This window comes from Sus scrofa, chromosome 1, assembly GCF_054392235.1.
Source record: "Sus scrofa isolate SSC_HxYL_T2T_F1_AM1 chromosome 1, Sscrofa_HxYL_maternal_Yorkshire_Landrace_v2.0, whole genome shotgun sequence".
NCBI classification, from domain to species: domain Eukaryota; kingdom Metazoa; phylum Chordata; class Mammalia; order Artiodactyla; family Suidae; genus Sus; species Sus scrofa.
The window spans coordinates 247,839,847-247,860,225 of NC_139383.1; the positions used below are offsets into that span (position 1 = coordinate 247,839,847).

General features: G+C 45.3%; 1 protein-coding gene across 14 annotated transcripts in view; it reads right to left on the reverse strand.

Moving 5' to 3' along the window:
- Nucleotides 1-893: 893 nt before the first annotated feature.
- Nucleotides 894-20,379, reverse strand: part of GNE (glucosamine (UDP-N-acetyl)-2-epimerase/N-acetylmannosamine kinase) — a 66,991-nt gene continuing 47,505 nt past the window's right edge. For 3 of the 14 annotated variants that reach the window (NM_001435223.1, NM_001435224.1, NM_001167630.2), the window contains exons 6-12: nt 19,505-19,592; nt 17,701-17,911; nt 14,791-14,920; nt 14,217-14,438; nt 8,741-8,923; nt 5,025-5,141; nt 894-3,306 (exon numbers count right to left, since the gene is read on the reverse strand). In NM_001435223.1, coding sequence (NP_001422152.1) covers nt 3,071-3,306; nt 5,025-5,141; nt 8,741-8,923; nt 14,217-14,438; nt 14,791-14,920; nt 17,701-17,911; nt 19,505-19,592 — 1,187 coding nt within the window. In that variant the 3' untranslated portion in view covers nt 894-3,070. Of the gene's footprint in view, nt 3,307-4,448; nt 4,730-5,024; nt 6,320-6,439; nt 9,150-12,368; nt 12,829-13,189; nt 14,439-14,790; nt 14,921-17,700; nt 17,912-19,504; nt 19,593-20,379 lie in introns of those variants that run through there. The other 11 variants (XR_014837177.1, XR_014837173.1, XR_014837170.1 and 8 more) reach the window with 10 other exon arrangements.

The window sequence follows — 20,379 nt, forward strand, 5'->3', positions numbered from 1 at the left end:
TGGATAAAGAAAATGTGTAAGTATATATACAGCAGTATAGTATTCAACCATAAAAAAAAATGAAATCTTGGCAGTTCCACTGTGGCTCAGCAGTAATGAACCTGACTAATATCCATGAGGATGTGGGTTTGATCCCTTGCCTCACTCTGTGGGTTAAGGATCCAGCGTTGTCGTGAGCTACGATGTAGGTTGGAGACGTGGCTCAGATCTAGCATGGCTATGGTTGTGGCGGCTCCAGTCCCACCCCTAGCCTGGAAACTTCCATATGCTGAGAGTGCAGCCCTAAAAAGACTAGGAAAAAAAAAAAAATCTTGCCACCTGTGAAACAGACAGACCTTGAGGGCATTACGCTAAGTGAAATGTCAGACTAAGAAAGACAAATACCATATGATCTCACTTCTCTGTAGAATCTAAAAAAACCCCCAGAACCAAGCTCATAGATAAGAGACCAGATTGATGGTTGACAGAAGCAGGGGATGGGGAAGTGGATGCAGTGAGTGAAGAGGGCCTCAAGGTACAAACTTCCAGTTGTAGAGTAAGTCATGAAAATGTACAGCCTGGTTACTACAGTTGCTAACACTACATGGCATATTTGAAAGTTGCTATAAAAGTAGATCTTAAAAGTTATCATCACAAGGAAAAAAAACTACGTATGGTAACCATGTTAGCTAGACAGGGTGGTGATCATTTTGCAATATATATATATATTTTAAAGTTATATACCCATGCTTTCTATGATCAAAGGTTTTTTGGGGGGAGTTGTTCATATTAAATGCCTTACAGAAGTTACATGACCTTCAAAAAGTAAGCAGCGCAACAAATAAATCCCTCCGGGGAAGGGAAATGCTTTTAGCTAATGAGTTAATTAAGAACAAAAACAAAATACAAAAATGTCGGAATTTCCACAAGGAAAGACATTTATTTTTTCTTTAGAATGTGGCTCAGAATAGTAACATATGTACATTAAAATAAATTAAGATGTGATCACTTAATTATATGTAATAATTATGTTGGAATATATTAGCCTTTCCACGAATTTAATAAAAACTAAGATTTGGCTTTAGATTCAATACCATTCTTCCAAATATTTGGTGTGAAACTTGGTAGCAACACAACTGTCTACACAACACAATGACTAATGCCCCTTCACAGTACACCAACTTGCGCCAGACACTGAGAAGCCAAGCCAGATAGCTTCCTTCCCAGGAATCGACGTGGAATGTTTCAACCATAACCAGGTCCTGGAGATGATCAGAGTTGATAGAGTTGTAGGAGTCAATCAACCTATCTTTTCACATTAACCCACCAGGAAGGAAATACTTCAAATGCAATCTTGATTGTTTTATATGCTAACACTGAAACAATGTGTTATAGAAACCTTCAGGTTTTCCTAAAATAACAATCTGGAAAACATATGCATATGCTTTTTTACATCATCAAAAAGTACCCATAAAAATCTGTCACTAGACCAAATACGGCACTGGCAAAATTTCCACATCCTACAGAAATATGATTCACTTCACCACTGAGAGATGGTGTCAGGGATAAAACACTTCATCTGCTAATGAGATATTCTTGTGAAAGCTTTTGGTAGCCTGGAGTAAATCTGAATATATTTGCACTTTGAAAATTTTTGATATGAGTAGAGGTTGTGTGGCGTAGCAGAAAAAGCACAGAGGGACCCCAGATCAAACGGTGTCTCAGACTAGCCACATGGCTTTCGGCGTGCCACTTAAAAACTTAGTTTGGGGTTCTATAAAATGGGAATTAAAAACACCTGCCTTATTCATTGTAAGAATTTAGAATAATGTATATGAAGCACCAAGTTCAGAGCCTGGCACACAGTAGGCACTTAAGAAATGGTGGCTATTAGTATTTCTTCCAGGTTGATATTTATAGCAAGCACCTTGGCTTTTGTAACTTGACACCAGTGCGAGCATGGAATCTCACTTAGCCAGAATCCAGATTCACAGATGTGGCCTCTAGGTCTGACACACAACAAACACGGCTTTAATCAACACGCTAGGGTCACATTCCACATAGTATGAGAAGCTATTGAAGAGATAGGTGTCTATTTTTCAGGAGCAAAGATTCTTTGGGGATGGTTAATCTTTTTTTTTTTTTTTTTTTTTTAAATGGCTGTACCTGTGGCATATGGAAGTTCCAGGGCCAAGGACTGAATCCAAGCGACAGGTATGGCAACTCCAGATCCTTTAACCCACTGTGACTGGCCAGGGATCAAACCTGCACCTCCACAGAGACCCAAGCTGCTGCAGTCAGATTCTTAACCCACTGCGTGACAGTGGCAACTCCTGGGAAGGCTAATCTTTCAGAGGCTCTAAGTCTTAGTGGCTTCTCAGCTGTCCTTAAGAAGGTAAGGACAAGGTCAATAAGGCCACTGTAACTCAGATCCCTGGTCTAAAGTTGCTCAAGGTTCTGCAAGAGTACTAGCAAATAACATCTTTCGACAGGTATCACGTGGGGGTGGAAGAGTTCATCTGAGTCTTAATTGTGGTCATGGTTTTACAGGTATGTACGTATGTCAAAGCTTTTCAAATGGTGCACTGTAAAAAAAAAAAAATACCTTGATAAAACGGTCTTTACAAAGTTTACATAAGCCTTTCATGATGCGATTTCCTTCTGTTCCCTGACTCGATCCATTTATGTGTCCTGAATTTAGGGTCAGAGGAAGAAGGATTAATGAGCCAAACGCTGGTATCAAGGTCACACCCCAGCAAGGCCTGTAGGTCTAAGCACTACATCTGGAAAGCAGCGTCCTAAGGCTTCCTCATCTACTGTTGCAGGTCCTTTTGGTACAGAAGATGGTGACTGGTCCTTCCAAGGTTTGAGCTGAAAGGACCCCAGAAAGAGCAGCAGCTACAAAAATGGGGGTTGGGAAGAGAGGGACTTTGGAAAAGGAGACTAAAAGCAACAACATCCCTGCCAAAGTCACCTGCCAAATAACAAATCTAAGTACCAAATTTGCTTTTTTAAGAAATGCTCATCTAGAAGACAACCTGATTCCGCCAAGGAGCTCTTGAGTCTCGGTCCATGTCCACTGCCGGGAAGCCTAGTAGATCCTGCGTGTTGTGTAGTCCAGGACCATGCTGGCGGCGCCAAGCAGGGCGGGTTCCACCAAATCCGAAACCACCACGTCCACGTCCTGAACCGAGGACAGGGCTTGCTGGCGGATGACATCTTTGACAGTGTGGATGTAGTGACTGGCTAGGACTCCAGAGAGGATCACAAGGGAGGGATTCATGGTGTGGAGGATGTTCACAACCCCCAGACCTAAAGCTGTTCCAGCTACAGGAAAACAAAAATTACAATGAGTTGTGGAGGTCCTTTTGGGTGCCGTGGGTTGAGAATCTGGTGATGTCACTGCAGCAGCTTGGGGAGCTGCTGTGGCATGGGGTCAATCCCTGGCAGAGCAAAAAAAAAAAAGTTTCTAGGAGTTCCTGCCATGGCCCAGTGGAAACAAATCCGACTAGGAACCATGAGGTTGCAGGTTCGACCCCTGGCCTTGCCCAGTGGGTAAAGGATCTGGCATTGCCATGAGCTGTGGTGTAGGTCACAGATGCGGCTCAGATCTCGCATTGCTGCGGCCCTGGTGTAGGCTGGCAGCTGTAGTTCCGATTCAACCCCTATTCCTGGGAACCTCCATATGCTGCAAGTGCAGCCCTAAAAAGCACAAAAAAAAAAAATCTAGGAGAGAGCCAAATTAAAAGCCCGACAGGGAAGTTTGCATTGTGGTGCAGTAGGTTAAGACTTTGACTGCAGCAGCTCAGGTTGCTGTGGAGGCATGAGTTCAATCCCTGGCCTGGCACAGTAGGTTAAAGGATCCCACATTGCATCTTTCATATGCTGTGGCTGCAGCCATTAAAAAAAAAAAAAAAAGAAAGAAAAAAGTCAAAGAGGAAGTGAAAAGAGCACCAGCCAGGAACAGTTCGTTTGCATTACCTTAGAAGCTGTACTTCTAAAGCTATTTATGACTTATCCTTAAGATGAAAAGATGGTCATGGGATACTTTGAAATGAAAAAAGCTGGGTAAAAAACTATTTATGTACTATACTATGTGATCTATGTTAAAAAAAAAAACCGATTGGAAGGAAATGTTAATAGTTGATATCTCTAAATGGTAAAGCCAAAAGATACTTTTTCTCACTCTTCTCTATTTCTCTAAATTCCCAGAAAATGAACAAGTAGTTTTTGCACAGTCGTAAAACAAAAACAAAGAGTCCCCCCAGAGATTGCCAAGGTGGACAGCCTTGCAACTGAGCGCCACCTGAGGAGCCCACACCTCCCTGGGAACTCATGTGTCCTGCCATGAGAGCTCTTGGGATAGACCATGATGGAAAATAGTATTTTTTTTCCCTTAAAGAATGTGTATGTGTGTATACATATGTATGAATGAGTCACTTTGCTGTATAGCAGAAATTGGCACAACATTGTAAATCAATATACTTTTAAATAAGTAAATAAAATTTTTAAAAGGCAATGCTGCTGAATACCTTCAATGCAATTCCTTTTGTTTGTCTCCCATCCAAAATTAACCAGGCTCGACCCTGCTCAGCTTCAGGGATCAGATGGGATTGGGCGCGTTCAGGGTGGTATGGCTCTAGACTTTTGCTTGTCTCAGTAAGTAAGGAAATTACTGCAAGTTCCCTTTATGGCTCAGCAGTTAACCATCCCGCCTAGGATCCATGAGGATTCGGGTTCAATCCCTGACCTCGCTCAGTGGGTTAAGGATCCGGCATTGCCATGAGCTGTGGTGTAGGTCACAGACACGGCTCGGATCCCGCACTGTTGTGGCTGTGGTGTCGGCCAGCAGCTGTAGCTCTGATTCGATCCCTAGCCTGGGAACCTCCATATGCCGGTGTAGCCCTAAAATGCAAAAAAAGAAGAAAGAGAAATTACTTTCGGACAGACATTCCAGAGCACTGGTCCTGAGGGCAGCTGGGCATCTAAGGGCTCCCCCCCAACCCCGAGCCGCTCACCAGAGCTGCCCAGTGCTGCATGCTCACCTGTCCTCAAGATGCTCTGGGCCTTCGCATTGCCAAGTTTCGCAGCTTGGATGAGATGGAGCGCGCCCACAGCTTCGTCTTTGGGCACGGACATCCCTTCCACCAAGAGCTGGTCTTCTGTTTAAGCAGAAGTGAGAAGCAGCCGTCATTCTGTGGCCGCCCTGTGGGGAGGCCAAGCTCACAACTGTGCCTGTGGGTAGCGAGCCCTCCCATCCACGTACCTTTGCCACAGGCCTCTGCTGCCCTCTTGCTGCCTAACGGCAAAACCCTCAACTTGGACCAGAGCCTCCCTCACTCCTCTCTTCCGTATGAAACAGAGTTTTGAAGCGTTTTTTCAAATCCCAAATTACTGGAACTCCTCTGCCGTCATCTCCCTCCTTATCTGTCCCAAGGTGAAGCTGCATTACTTGCCAGGGTCCAACAGGGCAGGAAGGTGCAGCAGTGCTTAAGACCTGGTTCAGCTGCCAGCTCTGCCACCACTGGCCGCACTACCCTGTCCATGTCACGTCCCCTCCACACACTTCGAAGGCCGGGGTAATATTATACTACCCTTGCGGGATTCTTTTAGGGATTAAATGAGAAAATGACATCAAGAACTCAGTTAAGTGCTGGCCACAGTAAATGCTAAATGAACGGTAGATAATCTCTGCTATCTACAGTCTCTGCCTTTCTGCCCCTCACTCTGCCAGTTACCAACCCAGATCAAGCTGCTGTTACTGATGGGAGATGATTCCAACCAAGCAGAGGGTACCTAGATACCACGCGGTGGTCTCCTATCGTCCAGGATCCCTCACAGCTGCTCTGACCACTCTCTCTCCCACCATTCCCACTCACTGCCCCTTCTCAGCCTTCATCTCCTCAAACCTTCTACCCCCGCCTCCACAACCAAAAGATTTCGCTATTTCTGACCTCTCAGATAAAGGATACCTGCAGGCAGGAACGCCCCTCCTTTTCTGCACCTGCTTGCAAACAGGTCTGTGTTTGCACAGCCTCGCTGCTTCCCCCTCTTGCACCCTCCACCCAGGCTTTGCCGCTCATCTCTTTCCCCTCCTGAGCCTTTCTCCACCACCCTTCCCTCTCCTGCGTTCTCAACCCTCAATTCCATTTCCCCGTCTCCTTTCCATCTGTATGTGCTCACAGGTTCCATGCCTCCTCCCTCTTCTAACTCAGGGTTGTTAGGCTCCTGTTCCCACTACTTGACTGAACTTTTTTTTTTTTTTTTTTTTGTCTTTTCTAGGGCCGCTCTTGCGGCATGTGGAGTTCCCAGACTAGGAGTCTAATGGGAGCTGTAGCCACTGGCCTACACCAGGGCCACAGCAACGCGGGATCTGAGCCCCATCTGTGACCTACACCATAGCTCACAGCAACACCGGATCCTTAACCCACTGAGCAAGGCCAGGGATCGAACCCGCAACCTCATGGTTACTAGTCAGACAGGAACTCCTTGACTGAACTTCTTTCAGACATGCATTCACCCCCAAGGGGGGGTGGGGGGTGAAAGTTGGTTCTTGGAGGCAAAAAAATTCTTAGCCTTTTCGGACAGACAGTTCATAAACGGATAAACAACATATCTGTGGTATTATAGTATCATGGGGTAGAATGATTAGGAAAAAGTGTCTAATCGTTCAGGCTTCTTAGCAGGGGTGAGGATAAAAGAAAGGTTAAAAATCACCACTGGGGAGTTCCTGTTGTGGCACAGTGCAAAGGAATCCGACTAGGAACCATGAGGATGCAGGCCTTGCTCAGGGGGTTAAGGATCCGGCATTGCCATGAGCTGTGATGTAGATTGCAGATGAGGCTCGGTTCCCAAGTGGCTGTGGCTGTGGCTGCTACAGCTCCGATTTGACGCCTAGCGTGGGAACCTCCATATGCTGCCAGTGCGGCCCTAAAAAGCAAAAAAAAAAAAAAAAAAATTCAGTGTTTTCAGGGTTTCAAATGATGTCTTTTCTCATGGTCAAAGCCAATGACCTGTTCTGGTTTTCTCTTACTTAGCACTTAACACTGCTGACTACTGTCTCCCTGAAACACTCCCTTTTTGGCTCCTGTGACTTTACCCTTTCCTGGTTTTCCTCCCTGCCCTGCTGATGTTTCAGAGGATGCCACTCTTAACTCTTGTCTCCCTCCAAGTCTCATTCACAGGCTGAATGACCACCTCAATGCCAAGGATTCCACATCCCCACCATGGGCCCACTCACCTCTCCCGAGCAGCAGCCCCCTGCAGCCAGCTGCCTCCTATCCATTACCACCTGGATGTCCCCCTGGTTCCCAGCCACCACCTGCCAAACTCAGTTCCTCCACAAATGTTCCCAACCCCAAAGTTATCCAAAGGGAGCACTTTCAGAAAATTGCAAGTCATGCTAGCAATGTCATTAAAAGCCATCCTCCACTCAGCTACCATTTTGGCACCAGAAAACACAGGTTACAGTTTGGTGAAGAGTCTAAAATTCCGATCTGTGGGAGTTCCCGTCGTGGCTCAGTGGTTAATGAATCCGACTAAGAACCATGAGGTTGCGGGTTCAATCCCTGGCCTGGCTCAGTGCGTTAAGGATCTGGCATTGCTGTGAGCTGTTGTGTAGGTTGCAGATGCGGCTCAGATCCCACATTGCTGTGGCTGTGGCATAGGCCAGCAGCTACAGCTCCAATTTGACCCCTAGCCTGGGAACCTCCATATGCTGTGGAATTGGCCCGAGAAATGGCAAAAAGACAAAAATAAAATAAAATTCTGATCTGTGTCTTCCCTAAAAATTTTCAGCAGCTACTCCATTAGCTGCTGGTCCTGGCTTACTTCTAGCTGCACTATACCCAGCCTTACCCTTTATGCACCAACACCACTGTTTCCTGGGCTTGGAAGTGCTCTCTTGCTCATCCACCTTTGCCTCGCTAATTCCATTTACCCTCTGACTCTCAAATCCCAGGATGCCCCCTAATGCTCCCTTCCCTGTATGGAGAGGGTGGGGAGGGAACACTGGTGTCCTTCCTACATGGATCTAAGTTTCCTGGCCATCATTCTCACTGCACTTGACACATCATGTTGTAATGACATTAAATGACTCCCTCTTGCCCTGGACTAACCTACATCCTGACTTTTCTAACATATCCAGAAATAGCTGTAATGAATCCATCTCTCAGAGTTCAAAAACTGTCATCCATTTAATTCTCCATCAAAATCTGTATTAAGGACTCACCCAACCTGTGCTACGGGCCAAGACAACAAAAATGAAAGAAATCTTGGAATTCCCATCGTGGCTCAGCTAATGAACCCGACTAGCATCCATGAGGATACGGGTTTGACCCCAGCCTTGCTCAGGGGGTCAAGGATCTGGCGTTGCTGTGAGCTGTGGTGTAGGTTCCCAACATGGATCCCATGTTGCTGTGGCTGTGGTGTAGGCCGGCAGCTGTAGCTCTGATTCGACCCCTAGCCCGGGAACCTTCATATGCCACGAGTGCAACTCTGAAAGGCAAAAAAATAATAACAAAAAACAAAGAAATCTCCCCTGCTGTCCTGAAGCTCAAGACCCCAGTCCACCTTCACTGCTGGAGACTACGAGTGTTAATACAGGTCAGGTCCAAGAAGTCTCTGAGCTGCAGTATGAGGGAACCCCGCTTTTCCTCTAGGGAGTGAAAAGGTTGCAAGTTCTGACTTGAGCCATCCGCTCTCTTTGGCACATGTACTGGGAAGTACTTGGGATTGAATTCCTCAGCTGAAAGAAACTGACCGTCGTGTAGCTTTTTGGCTTCCCTCTGCAAGGCCATTCCAGAGGCATAGGCTTCAATACACCCGTGGCTCCCACAGGAACAGTCAGGGCCATCCAGGGACACCACAATGTGGCCGAGCTCTGCAGCACAGAAGGAGCTTCCGTGGATCAGTTCATGCTGATGGATGATCCCTCCGCCAATTCCTACAGGGAGAGATGACAATCACTGAGGTGGCTCTGCACCTGAAACAAAAAACTGCTGTGGCAATGCCTCCTCCGCTTACAAGGCTTTGGGATGTAAGGTTCTGTGGAGTGTCTACTTTCCTAGACAGCTGAAATGCACTAAGAACCAGAACATTATCCGGAATCTTTTTTTTTTTTTTTTTTGCCTTTTCTAGGGCCATTCCCATGGCATATGGAGGTTCCCAGGCTAGGGGTCGAATCGGAGCTGTAGCCACAGGGCTACACCACAGCCACAGCAACTTAGGATCCGAGCCGTGTCTGCGACCTACACCACAGTTCATGGCAACGCCAGATCCTTAACCCACTGAGCCAGGCCAGGGATCAAACCTGCAACCCCATGGTTCCTGGTCGGATTCATTAACCACTGAACCACGACGGGAACTCCCATTTTGGATGGAAATAATTTTAGCTGGTCTTCCGATGCCCTGTATCTGCTTGGCTCGCTATGGGCTCATGTCTGCCATGACTGTGGCAGACAGTCCCTGCAAGCTCAGACTCCCCTCGCGACGGCAGGGTACCACCTCAGGCACACACGGCTGCCGTTCTCACCAAAGTCTTCTCCAACACATAGGTACGAGCTTGACAGCCATGCAAGCACACTGCCCAGAGGTAACCCTCAACCAAAGAGAGGCTGGAGCCAGCAGATTAAGTAGATAACTCTGGATGGTACTGGGCAGGCTTCCTGGGAGGTTCTGGTTTGCGTGAACCCCCAGTACCTTAAAGGCAATTTTGATAATGCATCCTCCGATGTCTCTCCTGCTCTGTTTCACTCTTCCCACTTCCTCGCTGCTGCCTCTCAGGATCACCTCCAAAATAAAATACCCCCACCGAAATCCCTGTCTCAGGCTCTGCTTTTGGGGGAAACTAAAGACAATCTAAAAGGTCTTATGTATCACTTCTTTTCTTAGAGAATACAAAATACAGTTTTGCTTCTACTTAATACCATCATGTCTAAAAATCTGTGATTCAGGAGTTCCCTTGTGGCTCAGTAGGTTAAGGATCTGGTGTTGCCATTACTGGGACTCTTGTCGCCGATATGGTGGCTGAGTTTGATCCCTGGCCCAGGAAGTTCTGCATGCCACAAGCACAGCCAAAACAAAAACAAAAACAAAAACAAAAAACAAACTATGATTCTATAATTATGAATATCAATGACTATCTTTTGTTATGGAGTTGAGGCATTACTAAAGAGTAAAGGGCATTTTGCCTTAACAGGCTCTACATTTTGGAATTGTCCTGCCATCTCTCTCTCTCTTTTTTTTTTTTTTTTCTTTTTCTTTATAGGGCCACACCTTTGGCATATGGAGGTTCTCAGGCTAGGGGTCAAATCAGAGTTACAGCTGCTGGCCTACACCACAGCTCACAGCAACGCCGGATCCTTAACCCACTAAGCAAGGCCAGGGATCGAACCCACAACATCATGGTTCCTAGTCAGATTCATTTTCACTGCACCACAATGGGACCTCCTGTCCCGCCATCTCTTACTTCTTGTGGCACCTACTCCCTAACACCAGCCCCTATAATTTGCAGGTTATTACTCTCTGAACTAGGAAATGATATCCAAGCTTGCTAAAATTGCCATGAACCTAAGACAAGTGCATGAGCTTCGTGGAGGGAGGCAGTATACATGGAGTTTAAGAGCAAACAAGTTTTGAAGTCAGGCACACATGGGATCAGGTGCTGCCTCATACACTTACTAGATGAATCTGTTTCCTCCGTTAAAAAACAAAATGGGGAGTTCCCGTCATGGCGCAGTGGTTAACGAATCTGACTAGGAACCATGAGGTTGGGGGTTCGATCCCTGCCCTTGCTCAGTGGGTTAAGGATCTGGCGTTGCCGTGAGCTTCGGTGTAGGTCGCAGGCATGGCTCGGATCCCACGTTGCTGTGGCTCTGGTGTAGGCCGGTGGCTACAGCTCCGATTCGACCCCTAGCCTGGGAACCTCCATATGCCGCGGGAGCGGCCCAAGAAATGGCAAAAAAAGACAAAATAAAATAAAAATGGACAATAAAAAATACACAAATGGGACCTAATCAAACTTCAAAGTTTCTGCACAGCAAAGGAAACCCTAAACAAAACGAAAAGACAACCCACAGAATGGGAGAAAATCTTTGCAAGTGAATCAACTGACAAGGGATTAATCTCCAAAATTTATAAACACCTTCTGCTGCTCCATACCAAAAAAACAAACAACCCCATCCAAAAATGGGCAGAAGATCTAAACAGACAATTCTCCAAGGCAGACATACACATGGCCAAAAAACACATGAAAAGATGCTCAACATCACTCATGATTAGAGAAATCCAAATCAAAACCACTCTGAGGTACCACCTTACACCAGCCAGAATGGCCATCATCAAAAAGTCTACAAACAATAAGTGCTGGAGAGGGTATGGAGAAAAGGGAACTCTATTACGCTGTTGGTGGGAATGTAAATTGGTGCAACCACTGTGGAAAAGAGTATGGATATTCCTCAGAAAACTAAAAATGGAATTACCATTTGATCCAGCAATCCCACTCCTGGGCTTCTATCCAGAGAAAACCATGACTCGCAAAGACACATGTACTCCGATGTTCATTGCAGCACTATTTGCAATAGCTGAGACATGGAAACAACCTAAATGTCCATTGACAGAGGAGTGGATCAAGAAGATGTGGTACATATACACAACGGAATATTACTCAGCCATTAAAAGGAACAAAATACTGGCATTTTTAGCAACATGGATGGACCTAGAAATTATCATGCTAAGTGAAGTCAGCCATACAATGAGACACTGACATCAAATGCTTTCACTGACTTGTGGAATACGAAAAAAAAGACAGACTGAACTTCTTTGCAGAACAGATGCTGACTCACAGACACTGAAAAACTTATGGTCTCTGGAGGAGACAATTTGTGGGGTGGGGGGATGTGCGTGGGTTATGGGATGGAAATCCTGTGGAATTGGATTGTTATGGTCATTATACAACTACAGACGTGATAAATTCATTTGAGAAATTTTAAAAATTGGGATATTAGCAAAAGGGGCAGAGTAGAGAACCCCAAAAGTCCATCCTTCCACCAAAGCAGTGAATAAACTGGCAGAATCAACTTTTTTTGCAACTCTGAGAAAGTTTACCATGACCAAGGGACTAATTAGGAAAAAAACAGCTGAATCTTAATAGGAGATTTCTGGCATTTTCTGGTCCCATCACCGCTACCCTCATCCTCAGCTTGGCAGTGGCTTTGAACATCAGACTCCATGCCCAATACAGATGCCAATACTAAACCCTATTCTCAAAGACTGCGGTAGTTCTTGGAGGGCCAGCTCTGAGGGCTTGCCTTTCTCTCACCCACCTCTGAACTCTCTGAGAGCAGAGGGAGCTACCCAGGGGCCACTTGTCAGAAACATTTTTAAATGTATTTTTTTCATTTTTTAAAGTTTTATTGAAGTAGTGTTGATTTACCGTATTGTGATCATTTCTGCATACCATGAAGTGATTCAGTTATCCACAATCCATTCTTTTTCAGATTCTTTTCCCATATAGACTATCACAGAATACTGGGGAGAGCAGGTCCTGTAAGCCAGTCATTCCATTTACCACAGCGTGTCAAAAACATTTCAAAGCAAAGTATATTTCTTGGTCTCTGCTGCCAGGGCATTGGACCACAGTTGGGGCAAATGACGTATTAACCAAAGGGAGTGGGAGGAAAAGCTGGGGAATGAGAAATGAGAAGCTGCAAAACATTAAGAGACTCAGAGACAGAGAGAACAGACTGTGGCTGCCAAGGGGGGGAAGGGAGGGAGTGGGATGGACAGGGAGTTTGTAATAGAAACTAAGTGTAGGAGTTCCCGTTGTGGCACAGTGGTTAACGAATCTGACTAGGAACCATGAGGTTGCGGGTTCGGTTCCTGCCCTTGCTCAGTGGGTTAACGATCCGGCGTTGCCGTGAGCTGTGAGCTGTGGTGTAGGTTGCAGACGCGGCTCGGATCCCGCGTTGCTGTGGCTCTGGCGTAGGCTGGTGGCTGCAGCTCCGATTCAACCCCTAGCCTGGGAACCTCCATATGCCGCGGGAGCGGCCCAAGAAATAGCAACAATAACAACAACAACAACCAAAAAAAAAAAAAAAAAAAAAAAAAAAGAAACTAAGTGTAATCATTTGTAATAGATGCAAACGATTACACTTAGAATAGATAAGCAATGAGGAGTTCCTGTCGTGGTGCAGTGGTAAATGAATCCGACTAGGAACCATGAGGTTGTGGGTTCAATCCCTGGCCTTGCTCAGTAGGTTAACGATCTGGCATTGCCGTGAGCTGTGGTGTAGGTTGCAGAAGCAGCTGGACACAGGGCACAGATTCAGGTCGGATGGATCCCGCATTGCTGTGGCTCTGGCATAGGCCGGTGGCTACAGCTCTGATTAGACCCCTGGCCTGGGAACTCCATATGCCGCAGGAGCGGCCCTAGAAAAGCCAAAAAAAAAAAAAAGAATAGATAAGCAATGAGGTCCTACTGTGTAGCACGGAGAACTATATCCAGTCTCTTGGCATAGATCATAAAGGAAGATAATATAAGAAAGAGCCTGTATGTATATGTGTGACTGGGTCTCTTTGCTCTATAAGCAGAAATCAGCACAACACTGTAAATCAACTGTACTTTAATAAAAAAATTAAAACGTGGAGTTCTCGTCATGGCTTAGTGGTTGACAAATCTGACTAGGAACCATAAGGTTGCGGGTTCCACTCCTGGCCTCACTCAGTGGGTTAAGGATCTGGTGTTGCCGGGAGCTGTGGTGTAGGTTGCGGAAGCAGCTGGACATGCAGCGCAGATGCAGCTCGGATGGATCCCGAGTTGCTGTGGCTGTGGTATAGGCCGGAGGCTACAGCTCCAATTCGCGCCCTAGCCTGGGAACCTCCATATGCTGCGGGTGCGGCCCTAGAAAAGGCAAAAAGACCAAAAAAATATAAATAAATAAATAAATAAAACGTGGAAAAAAAAATTGAAAAAAGCCAAGAAATGAGAAGCTTTGGGGAATGGGGGCCTTGAATAGCTCTGACAAGTTCCTGGGAATTTAGAAGACCGCAGATGCGGCACAGAGTCAAGCACAAGCTCTGTGTGTGTAGGTGGCTCCAGGAACTGGGCGGGCCCTCAGCTCTCACTTTCAGGCTCTACTCAAGCCAAAGCGAAAGCAGACGTGAAAGCAGACGTGTCAACTGCCTGGCTGAGTGGTGCACACCCTCGAGCTCCTGAGGCAGCCTTCTACTCCTCTTACCTGTGCCTGTGATAAGCGTCACGAAGTTCTCCAGGCCCTTTCCTTGGCCAAATTTCCTTTCTGCCAAAGCAGCACAGTTGCCGTCGTTGTCTACCCACACGGGGAGATGCAAAGTGTCAGACAGGGGGGTCCTGAGATCCACAGAGTTCCATTCTTGAATCAGTTTGGTGGAATGCAGCACAATTCCTTCCCGAGGATTTACCCGGCCGCCTGTGGAAATGCCTGAGCTCCACCACAAACACAAGGAAAATAATTCCAATGAGCCACCTTAGAAAAGTGTGCCGACTTTCTGGGCTTGCAACATAAATGAATTCAGCCCAGATCTCCTAAGAAAAACATTACCAGGGCCTGCAAGGAAACGGAGGCGGTTCTGAGCTAAACCTGGAGCTCCCCCTAGACAGATAGTGCCATCATTGCTTCTCCCATAGTGCTCCCTGGGGTCCCAGGAAGGCCCCGCTCCAGGACCTGGAGCCACCTACACACACAGTGACTGCACGTTCCGTCACGCATCACAGCTCAGCAAACTTTGTGCATTAAAATGAACATTGCTTGGATGTGGGATTCACAATCTCACCTACTCCCAAAATCCGGCAGTTCAGTTTGACAGCTTCTGCTGCGGCTTCTACACACATCTGTAGAATTAAATTAATCCTCTCCTCATAGGTTTTAGGATTGAACTGCGTATACTTCTTAACTATTTCACCCTAAAAGAGAAAACCAGATGTGTCTCACTGGTCTTAGCTAAGAAGCAGACGGTGACTCTTTTGCCCTTCTTCAAGGTCGATCAGACATTGCTCTAGGACAGTGCTGCTGATTTAGATGACTGCTAGGCAAGGGGGACACTGTCTGGCTTGGGCCAGCCCTGGGACACACCCACGTCGTTTCCTGGGAAGCCAGGCTGGCATATGGCCGTTGAAGCAGTGACAACTCCACAGCCACCCAGATGTGCCCCTCTCTTAAGCATAAGGTCAGTGTTGGCTCACCTGAATCTTCATTAAAAAGTCATATTTTACTCTTTTAGGTTGACAAAATGTCTTTGTTTATATACTGAAGCAATCAAATAAATATTCTCAGTCGTTAAGCTTTAATCGTTAAGCTTATCCCATAATGAAGCCAATAAAGGTATATACTATGATGTTTAAATTACTGGGCTCTGTGATACGTTTTAATACCAATCAGGGATAGTCCCAATTATTCTTGCTTTTAAATTTTTTCCTTTGCTCTTCTTGCATTATTTCAGTAAGTTTCAGTACATTGTTCAGCTTTGAAAAACCTCACTGAGGAGTTCCTGTTGTAGCTTAGAGGGTTAAGAACCTGACATAGTGTCTGTGAGGATATGGGTTCGATCCCTGGCCTCACTCTGGGTTAAGGGTCCCCCATTGCTGTGGCTGTGGCATATGCTGGCAGCTGCAGTTCTGAGTCAACCCCTAGCCTGGGAACATCCATACGCTGCAGGTACAGTGTAAGGAAAATAAAGTAAATAAATAAATAAACCTCAGTGAAATGTTGACAGAAATTATGCTAAACTTACAACTGACTTTAAAAGTGCTGACAAGCATTCCCATCCAGGATATTTTTCTTTCTTTCTTTCTTTTTTTTCGGTCTTTTTAGGGCCATACCCGCAGCATACAAAGGTTTCCAGGCTAGGAGTCTAATCCGAGCTGTAGCCACCAGCCTACACCTCAGCCACAGCAACTCAGGATCCAAACTGAGTCTGCGACCTACACCACAGCTCGAGACAATGCTGGGTCCTTAACCCACTGAGTGAGGCCAGGGATTGATCCCGCGTCCTCATGGATACTATTTGGGCTCATTAACTACTGAGGCACAATGGAACTCCCAGGATATTCTTCAAGTCTTTATATTTTATAGTAGTTTTCTAATTTTCTTTATCAATATTACATGGTTTTCTGGTTTAGATTGTTGTTGTTCTCAACAGGATCTTTTTCCATTCTTCTATTATTAACGGATTTTTATCCACTTACAGGGGTTAAAGCTCACTAATGACTGTCATTAAAAATAAACCTATTGTGCTTCTCAGCCTTCACTGTGCACCAGAATCACCTGGCCAGCATCTAATTAGTATGGGCTGGAGCTGGGTGTGTGTGTGTATTTTCTTTTTTTTTCTTTTTTGCTTTTTAGGGCCACACCTGAGGCATATGGAGGTTCCCAGGCTAGGGGTTGAATCAGAGCTGTAGTTGCCAACCTACACCACAGCAACAGCAACGCCAGATCCGAGCCACGTCTGTGACCTACACCACAGCTCATGGCAATGCTGGATCCTTAACCCACTGAGTGAGGCAGGGATCAAACCCCAAACCTCATGGTTCCTAGCCGGATTCGTTAACCACTGCGCCATGACGGGAACTCCCCATTGTTTTATTAATTCTATAAGCTTGTTGGTTTATTCATATTGTCCATAAATAATGTACTTTGTTTTACCCCGTCCACAAGTGCCATTTCTGTCTGTTCCTTGCGTTACCCCCTTTATAACTTTGAGAATTAAGTTAAATAATGTTGCAGAAAAATCCATCTTTTCCTCTTGATTTTAATGGGAATGCTTCTAGAAATGCCACCCCAGAGCGTGCTGGCCACTGATACGGAATATACGTCATGTTCATGTTGAGAAAATATTCTATTAGGAATATCTATTCATTTATTTAGGGTTACGCCACCAGCATGTGGAAGTTCCCAGGCCAGGGATCGAACCCATGCCACAGCAGTAATTCGAGCCACAACAGTGACACCACCAAGTCCCTAGCTGCTCTGTCACCAGGGAGCTCCCTACTCCGACTTTTTAAAAAGTGTTTCTAAAGGAGGACTTTGGGCTTCACCAGATAAAATCATGTTTTGTTTTGCTTCGATTGGATTTCAACAACCTTGTTTTGTTTAAAACCCTTGCTATTTCTCATGGACTCCTGTGCCTTCTTATACCTATAAGGTTTCGAACAAAGATTTTTCTGGGAGGTTTATCCTTCCTTGTTGAGTCATCAGAGATCATTTGAACAGGGACAATTTGGTGTGTTAGAGAGGCTCTGTCCATATGGTGATGATTTGGTTAGGAGACTGAAGGTAGGCAGTTCTCCACTAAAATCATGTTCTAGAGGAGAAGCAATTCCTTTCACCATTTGCAGATCCCCGCCCTGGACAGGGATAGTAGGCAGCATACTCCATGCTCCAAACTGTTACCGAGTACAGAATTTCACGTCTCCTGGGTGGCGTATGCTTCCTCTGATACCTAATGGGTTCCCCAGAGTTGACTCAAGGCTACTACCTTGGAATCCCTGAGACTTTTCCTCCTTACAATGTTCTTAGTAAAATAGTGAGGCAACCACTGAAATGGATCCAAAAATCACTCCGGTGGCCAAAGGATTACAGGCTCTTTTATCAGTTTCTGGTTCTACATTCCAACCACACTTAAAAAAAAAAAAAAAATCAACTTTTCCTATGGGATATAAAGTTAAGGCCTTAGGAGTTATTTTACCTTCATGCTGACTATGGCAACTCGGAGGTTTGTCCCACCAAGATCAACAGCCAAGGCGCTTAGAGTTTCAAGAATATGGTCAATGTCCTGGGAGATGTTATCCTTCACGGGAGGAAAACAGAATTTCTTTTGTAGTGGCTCTTGAAGATCAATAGATTTGAGAAATTTCAAAATCCTTGGAACAGCGTTTCCATCCCCATATATCTTTGAACTGCAAGATCCAAAAAGTCAATTAAATTAAATGCATCTCCTGTACATATTAAATTATATTGAGGACATGGTTTTAATGGAATCTGAAACTTTAGGTAATACGTACGTAATAAGTAATTTATCCGTCTCCTTTTTAAAGTAACATCTGGATCTCTTCCACAACACTGTAACTAAATACCTTCATGTTATCAATGGAGTATCTAATACCATTTTTTTTTTTTTTGGCTTTTTCATCTTTTCAGGGCTGCACCTGAGGCACATGGAAGCTCCCAGGCTAGGGATCCAATCAGAGCTGCAGTCACCAACCTACGCCAGAGCCAAAACAACACCAGATCCAAGCTACTTCTGCAACCTACACCACAGCTCAAAGCAACGCCGGGTCCCTAACCCACTATGTGAGGCCAGGGATCAAACCCACAACATCATGGTTCCTAGTCAAATTCGTTTCCGCTGCACCATGAAAGGAACTCCTCTAATATCATTATTGATTGAAATACAACTATGTCCAGCTGGAAATACCACTAACAAAATGCCTGTTTCATCAAAGAAAAATTATCTTTGTTAAGCCAATTTCAGAAAATTTCACAGTTTGGGACAGTACTATTTTTTTTTTTTTTTTTTTTTTTTTTTGCTTTTTTAGTTTCTTTTCTTTTGTGGGGAAAAAGTTATTTTCAGAAAAAAGTGTTAAAATACCAGAAAATCTCTTTAATTTGAAATAGAAAGGATGACCATCTAAATTAAAATGCTGTGCCTTTTTTTTTTTTTTTTTTTTTTTTTTTTTTGCTTTTTAGGGCCGCACTTGTGACATATGGACATTCCCAGGCTAGGGGTCTAATCAGAGCTACAGCTGCTGGCCTACACCACAGCCACAGCAATAGCAACACCAGATCTGAGCGGCATCTGCCACCTATACCACAGCTCATGGCAACGCCAGATCCTTAACCCACTGAGTAAGGCCAGGGATTGAACCTACAACTCATGGTTCCTAGTCAGATTCGTTTCCACGACGAGAACTCCAAACTGTACTATTTCTTTAAAAACTCAGTTATTTTACTTTTTAATATTTATAGAAATTCAGAGTAGGCTACAGCAGTACTTCCTAGCAGAAGTGCTATAAATTAACTGAGATAAACAAATGATTCTCCAATGGAACCCTTGGTAGAATAACAGGGGGTATATTAGTGAGCCCTGTCTCACCAGCAGCTAGGGACCCCTAGGGATATGGAATGACAGTGATCACAGCTGGATAATGGAGGCGCCCCCACCCCCACCACTATGTAAATCACTTTTTTATTTATTATTATTATTACTTGTCTTTTTGCCATTTCTTGGGCCATTCCTGCGGCATATGGAGTATCCCAGGCTAGGGGTCCAATCGGAGATGTAGCTGCCAGCCTGCGCCACAGCCATAGAAATGCCAGATCCAAACCAAGTCTGCAATCTACACCACAGCTCACGGCAACGCAGGATCCTTAACCCACTGAGCAAGGGCAGGGATCGAACCCGCAACCTCATGGTTCCTAGTCAGATTCATTAACCACTGAGCCACAACGGGAACTCCCTAACTCACTTTTTAAAAAAAGTATACACTCACCAAGGGTACTGTTTCCCAAACTGAAGGTGCAGTGCTTGCAATATTTTGTCTTGGGTATCAGCATCCCGGACATGCAGGACATTCTCCCCTAGGTAAATCCAGTGCCATTACAATGATTCAGAAGTGGGGAAAACCAAAAAATACAGAAATTAGCAGTCTGTTGCACTTAGATTTAGCCCTGACATCCAGAAGATTTCAAACAAGTCTTCTAGGAGAGAACTTTCTTTGTATCTTTTAAAGCACTCTCAGCAAGATTTCCGTCTATCAAATATTGAAGGGCTCTAGGTTCCTTTATCACCAAAGAGAGTCAATTCAGCTTTTGTTTATTGAAATAAACCAGGTAATTAACCCATTGTCCACTTGCCACTCATCTGATCACCCAGCCCATCCACTCTTTCCACCTGCCCTGCCTTCCATCTGCTCAGCCAGGGGTTCGATCAGCCAGTCAGGCCATGCTGTTCAGTTAGTCAATGAGCCAGTGGGCTGCTGATGTAGTCACTTTGTCTCCATACATTTTCTGACCAATGTGAGGGAGTAGTAATGACATGTTTCTCAAAAGACTTGGCTATAGAAGACAAAAGCAGAAGGCTAATGGCTGGACAAGGGTGTGGTGGGGTCAGGGCAAGGTTTGTTTGGTATTGTTTTGTCTTTAAGCTACCAGAAGCCTGGGCAAATTTAAATGATGAGGAGGCTAAAGGATGAAGAAAGAAAAGACGGCTGATAGGTGCTTAAAAAGGCAAGAGGGGTGGGGGATTAGGACACAGGCGGGAGGCTGAGCAGCAGACAGGCAGGGGTGACCCAACACCCCACACCCTCCAAAGACAAGAAGGTAAGAAGGAAAGGATGTAGGGGCATGAGTTTGTTAAGCATGGTGA